The sequence below is a fragment of the Phalaenopsis equestris genome, unplaced genomic scaffold (genome assembly GCF_001263595.1).
Source record: "Phalaenopsis equestris unplaced genomic scaffold, ASM126359v1 Scaffold000251, whole genome shotgun sequence".
Taxonomy (NCBI): domain Eukaryota; kingdom Viridiplantae; phylum Streptophyta; class Magnoliopsida; order Asparagales; family Orchidaceae; genus Phalaenopsis; species Phalaenopsis equestris.
The window spans coordinates 534,227-540,384 of record NW_018164693.1 but is presented as its reverse complement, the minus strand read 5'-3'; the positions used below and the strand labels follow the sequence as shown (position 1 = coordinate 540,384).

The 6,158-nt window shown below is 39.8% G+C and overlaps 1 protein-coding gene across 1 annotated transcript in view; it reads left to right on the top strand.

Annotated features, from left to right (window-relative positions):
• Positions 1 to 1,335, top strand: part of LOC110024277 — a 2,326-nt gene extending 991 nt beyond the window's left edge. The window contains exons 2-4 of the mRNA XM_020724155.1: positions 6 to 120; positions 267 to 456; positions 560 to 1,335. Coding sequence (XP_020579814.1) covers positions 6 to 120; positions 267 to 456; positions 560 to 1,128 — 874 coding nt within the window. The 3' untranslated portion in view covers positions 1,129 to 1,335. The remainder of the gene's footprint in view (positions 1 to 5; positions 121 to 266; positions 457 to 559) is intronic.
• Positions 1,336 to 6,158: the final 4,823 nt, after the last annotated feature.

Here is a 6,158-nt window from a genome sequence, read left to right as displayed (position 1 = left end):
GCCGTTAGCCGCTGTATCTGTTTCAATGGAAACTGTGAAGACGTTACCGATGATGAGTTTGGAAGCGATTCAACGCCGATCCCTGCCTGTTGTACCGGCGATGGCGTCGAGATCCTCAAGGTAGTTCACTAACTTCGATCTGTATTGTTTATGATGCACTAATCGATCATTCAACAGTGTACTGTTTTTCGTTTTGTTTCCAAAAGTTTGTTGACCTGTTCTGAAATTAAAATATATACATCTGCTTGCCTTCCTGTTTCTACTAGAGCCTGGTGCCGTGCGTGAGCATCGCGGAGAGAAATCTGCTCGCGGATGCATCGAAAATAGTTGAGAAGTGCAAGATCGGTAAGGTGAAAGTCAATTGCCGGAAGATCGCCGCCTCAGGGCTTCGAGACCTCGGTTACGATGCCTCCGTCTGCAAATCTCGCTGGGAAAAAACGCCTTCCTTTCCTGCTGGTATTCCAGTCGACCTTTTTTCTTTTATTAGCACAAATCGATAGCAAAACCTACAAGCGCACATACACCGACGATTTTTTTCGCTTTTTTTTGGTTCGAACAGGCGAATACGAGTACGTCGATGTGATTATCGACGGCGATCGCTACATAATCGACGTTGACTTTCGATCGGAGTTTGAGATTGCTCGGTCTACCAAGAACTATCGCACGGTGCTCCAGTTGCTCCCTGCCATCTTCGTTGGAAAGGAAAATCGGCTTCAGCAGATCGTATCCGTAGTTTCAGAAGCTTCGCGTCAGAGCCTGAAGAAGAAAGGCCTTCACTTCCCCCCGTGGCGCAAGGCAGAGTACATGCGCGCGAAGTGGCTCTCCCCGTACCAACGCACCACATCTGCCGCCGTCGATGATGCAGACGTCGCCGGAAAAGACGTCGCCGCCGACAGCCGTGCAGTTTGCCCGATCTCTGCAATGAACTTTTCCGGTGAGTTCGAGATTCGTCAGGGAAACGGGAGCATCGGCGACGAAGGAGATGAGGGGAATAAAATAACAGTTGTGGTTTCGCCGTGGCAGCCGCCGGCCGTAAAGCCTAAAGCTGCCCCTCCAGCGGCTGGCGCAAAGATCGTCGCCGGCCTGGCCTCCGTCCTCCGGGAAAAGCCCCCCTCTCCTATTTTTTGAATATTACCCCCCAACTTTTTTTATTTTTATTATTTTAAACTTTTCTCCGCTTCATTATTTTTGGTGTGAGAATTACGAGAGATATATATTATTAATCATATATAATATCTCCGAGTTAGCCTCTTTTTTCTTTTTAATTTTGTCAGGGCTTGTAATGAGATAGATTTGAGGACTTCGCTAGTAAATATAACTTCATATTATATTCTATCGCTTTAATTTTTAGAAATATAAAAATTTCTTTTTTATATAGATTAATAAAATAAAGCTTTAATGTGGCCATATATGTAATTATTTAGAAAATTTATGAAATAAAAATTTGGGATGGACGGATGCTCTTGATCAACTAGCCGGAGCAGGGTTTGTCGGTCAAAGGGAAACAGGAGGGGATGTGTGATCGAATAAAGGTTCTTTCCAATTTTCTTTCCTCCTACAGCGTTTCGAAGGACTGCCTTTAGCATAAATTTAAAATGAATTATTATTATTATTATTATTATTTTCAATAAAGGACTCATTGTGATAATCAATTTAATTAAAATAAATAAAGATTAAATTTAATATGGGCTCGTGCCTTCTCGAAAGCCGTGCGGGCCGGTGCACAGCCATGAGGATTGCGTGAGCCAACCTCTCTGGTTACCCCACCCTTTACTAATACTTTATCTTATTGAACCGGTTGCTGAAGAACCCGAGTTTTTTTTTTCTTCCGGTCCGATTTAATCGCCCGGTTTACAATTGGGCTCGTGCATATCTCAATGAAATTTCATCATTATGGAGTCACGGGCTCCAATCTAATAATTAATCCGTCCTTTTTTATGCTTTTAAATCTAACAGTTGCTGCTATTATTGATCTAACTTTAATTTTTTTTCATGAGTGAAAATGTCAAAATAGCTTTCCGAAAAATAATATCTGTGAATTATTTAAGTCCTAATTAAAGAAAATCGGGAATTAATTTTGGCAGCGTGGTGACGGGCCTGATGGCGTAAAGCAGTAGTGATTTGTTTTTTAATAAATTATTAATTTTTTTAAAAAATTTCAGCTCATATAAACATTATTCTAATGAATATTTTTTTAATATAAATGTTATTTATATTCAGGAAGGAAAAGAGTTTCTGTCACGAAATGTGAATGAAAAGATATCTGGTCCGTTCGGTCGGTGGAAGTTGCTGAATTACCAATATAGCCTCGGAATATATCGTTTATTACGCTCATGCTAGCAATCATCACGTCTTTTCCTGTGGTTTCGAAGAAAGGGTGGGCGAAGCCTAACATATATAAACAGGTGATAAAATATGACAATCCGTTGTTCGGATGTGTTGATGAACATGCATATCGTACATTTCAATATTTTTTATCGAATATACAGCATGATACACCTCACGTCGTATTATTTTCTCTTGCTGGCACACGGTAGCACAGCGATATTCCTGAGACCTACTGAGTGCGCAGTTTTTAATGTTGTATTTCCCAGCGCCCACAGAAACTCGCGTGTAACCCGCCCATATTTTACGAACCAAGTGGGATTTCACCCAGGAACCACCATCCGAATCGTTGGTGGGCCCCAGACTGTGTGTGCTGGGGTCTTATCAGTGGGTGGATGGCAAATCCGAATTGCTCGTGGAGTCTAGTAGTTTTCTTTTGGTGAGTCCATTCTCGGATTCTTCAAACCAGATTTTTATTTCTTATTTTAAAAAAATTTCCCTCTCCTTAGATAAGTAGGGTTAGTGCTAGAAAACTTTTAGGATACGAGAGTTCTCATTAGTGCTGTAAAGAGGGCCAGATTGTGCGACCGGGTTTGGCTCCTTTTTCGCCTGTTTAAAATTATTTTTGTTTGAAATTAACTCGTGTCTGAGATTGATTTTTAAAAAGGTGTGTTTGTATTCAGCTTGATTTAAATATTTTTATTTGTGTTCAACCTGAGGGAGGCAGTCGGTTGATGGCTGATTGGTGGAGCATAGCCGGTCAAATTAGGCAGGTCACACAGCAGATTGTAGGACAATTGCATAGCATTTTCCGGTGGATGTGCTCTTTACTAAATTCAATTCGAATGTGCCTCATTATGTTCCTACTGTTCTGCCTGATGTGCTTCATTTGTCGGATTCGACAACTTCCAACGCTGCTGACGCAAATCCCATCCAACCTTCAAGAAACCTTGTGAAGCAAAATCTTGGTCAGATCGGTTATGCGTATTAATGACCGACGAGATGATTGGTCAATTAGCAACTTTAGAAGTGTGCTGTGAAATAAACAATAAGGCAAGCAAATTTGAGGATGCATTTCTTGGCTTAGAGGGGAGAAATGAGAAGCAATAGCAATCATGAGTTGTTCATCTCTAGATGTGGTTTTCGCCTCCGAGCCAATGCCTTTCGGAGGATGATGGAATTGAAATTTTTAGGCTTCCAAATTTACTGCAGTGCAAGTTCTCATATGTGCTTTTTGCTTGGAGTGTCATGTGGAAGGGTTTTTTATCGGTGTTGCTCATCTTCTTATTATCGGTTTGATCCACACTCACCGCACATTTCAAGATGTTGGACCTAACCATGTCTGGTAAACCATGCCCAATGGATAGAGCATTGAGACCGAAAAAATGAGATTGAGAGAGGGAAAAAAAGTAGGAGGGAGAGGAGAACTTGGCCCATCAAGGTAAATTGAGTGTTCCTTGGCTCTTAGACCCATTTTATTCCACAAAAATAGATGTTACAAGTGGGGTGAACCAAAAAACCCCCCATTTACATGAAAAGATTTTTATATTTATAGATGATAGAAGGGCCGAAAATAAATTATAATATTTCTCATTCTTTAAAAGAGTTAGTACATAATATCCATGCAAAAACAATTTTATGTATATACTAGTGTTGAATTATTATAATTAAATTTTCTATTTTATGTTTTTTTTAAAATAATATAGAATTTTATCATTATAATCACATATTGATCAAATCCTAGGCAAAAAATTTGGTGTGATTAAAACGTGTAAGTTATGTGTAAACGCAAAAGTTTGACGGAAAAGCAGCTCTGACATCGGTCATTAGAAGATGATTAATCTTACAGATTTCACATTAAATTTATACTTTAAATAGCGATGTATCAGTTAACAATAATTAATATTATAAACTGTAGCCAGGAGCGTTGGCCCGTAGACTGATTTCGATCATGATAATAAAATAGTAGCTTATTTATTTATATGACTTATCTCAATATGAATTTTTTTTAATTCAAATTTAAGATAATATAGATGGCAGATTTTATTATTTGATAATTGATTATATTTTTAAATCCTAAGTTTATTTTTGTAAACATACCTCAAGAGTTAAGAGTGCGCATAAAGAAACAGAGAGAGAGTAATCAGTCAAATCTCGGTAGAGGAATTTGGAAAGGAGTCACTTTATTCTTACTTTAGCCTCATATTTATACATGCATATTTATACAATTACAAAAAAGAGTGAACGATTACGAAAAACATTCTTAATGCAATTAATTGTGTTGACCTTATATCAAATTTGTATTATAATTTGAATTTGTATATGGAGGTAACTAACAGATTGACCTATTTTAGTTCGGTCGACTGAGGCGACAACTAAGATGGCAGTAGCACCTGCAGAAGTAAAAAAATATGTCGGTTGCCTAGCTACGATCGGGGCTACAGGCATGATCTGCCGATTGAATCCCTTGTCATATTATTTCGGTTGACTCTGATTGGGCAGTTGTCGTTGAATGAATGGTTAGGATCATGCTCTTTTGGTCTTACACCTCAATCATCCGGCCACTATCCTGGGTTGCTTGATCACTTTGAGATTCTTGTGGACAATTATAGCGTATAGATATTAGTTCTCAAAGTTTTTTTGTTCTTTAAAAGTGATAGCTACGATAACGACGTGAAAACTAATTAATAATCAATTGGACTAAAATCAAGAAAATTATTTCAATAATCAACGTGCTCTATAAAAAGAGCCATATGCTTATCATGACATCTAATGCCTTCATTTTCTCCCAAATAACCGACTTGCATCATGGCTTATGGTTCAAGCCAGATCACCGTGGACCCCAAAATTTTGGCCCAGGTAGGCTACTGGCCCTCGTTCTCTATAAAGAAGAACAAGGTTAAAAAGGGAAATGGTCGAGGCACGAACCTTCATCAGTTGATCATGTCAACTCATCTAGAGATCCCGAGGGGCAAATGTCGAACGTACCTCTTCAGGAGGCTACGATCCCTGAGTCTGGCATTGGTGCAAGAGTTGGGGGCCAACAACCCCTGCTTGTTGAAGGTGCCGAGGTGATTAGAAAAGAGCAAGCAGGAGGAGTGATCATTGTCTCTCCTTAGTTGCTGCTGGAACAAGGTGGCGGGACATCAACACAAGAGGGAGAGAAGTCTTTTAAGTCCCTTCTTTTATAGATAGATTCATGGGCATGAAGTACTAAAAACCTTCCTTGACCATTTATGTTTCTCAACAATTTTTTATATTATTTTAATGCAGAAGAATTGGTTAGGTCAAAGGACCTCCATGGCAGTGGGCCGTCGAAGGATGCCTCGGAGTCCGCCGCTGTGGTAGAGGCTAGTCTGCAGGCTGAATATGCGAGGCTTCTGCTGATAATCACTTTGGACGGGCGGGGATCCCCCAACCTTTTGCCTGCCATCGACTTTGAACAAGAGCCAACAAAGTAGGGGGTGTATTTCCGACACTGCTCACATTTCTGGAAAGATTCTTAGGCTTCCTTTAGTAGTGTTGACAAGAAGTAGCCTTGTCGATGTACTCGATAGGCTAATGCTTTCCCTCCGAAGTGGCTCCTGCATTCTCCAGAGTGCACCTCTCTGAGAACGTCCAAAGCTTTGTCTTCCCTCAAGCACCTTAAGTATACTGAGATAACTGGTCGCCTAAAGAGTTTTCCTTCTATCATCAGATACTACGTGGCCTTGATTTTGAAGCATCTCGGGTTTGTAACCTCTTCTGATACCTTCCCTTTCTCAAAGTAGAGAATGCAAGGATTCATCCAGCTTTTGTTCCTTTGACTTCAATAAATACTTCTACCGTTTTTG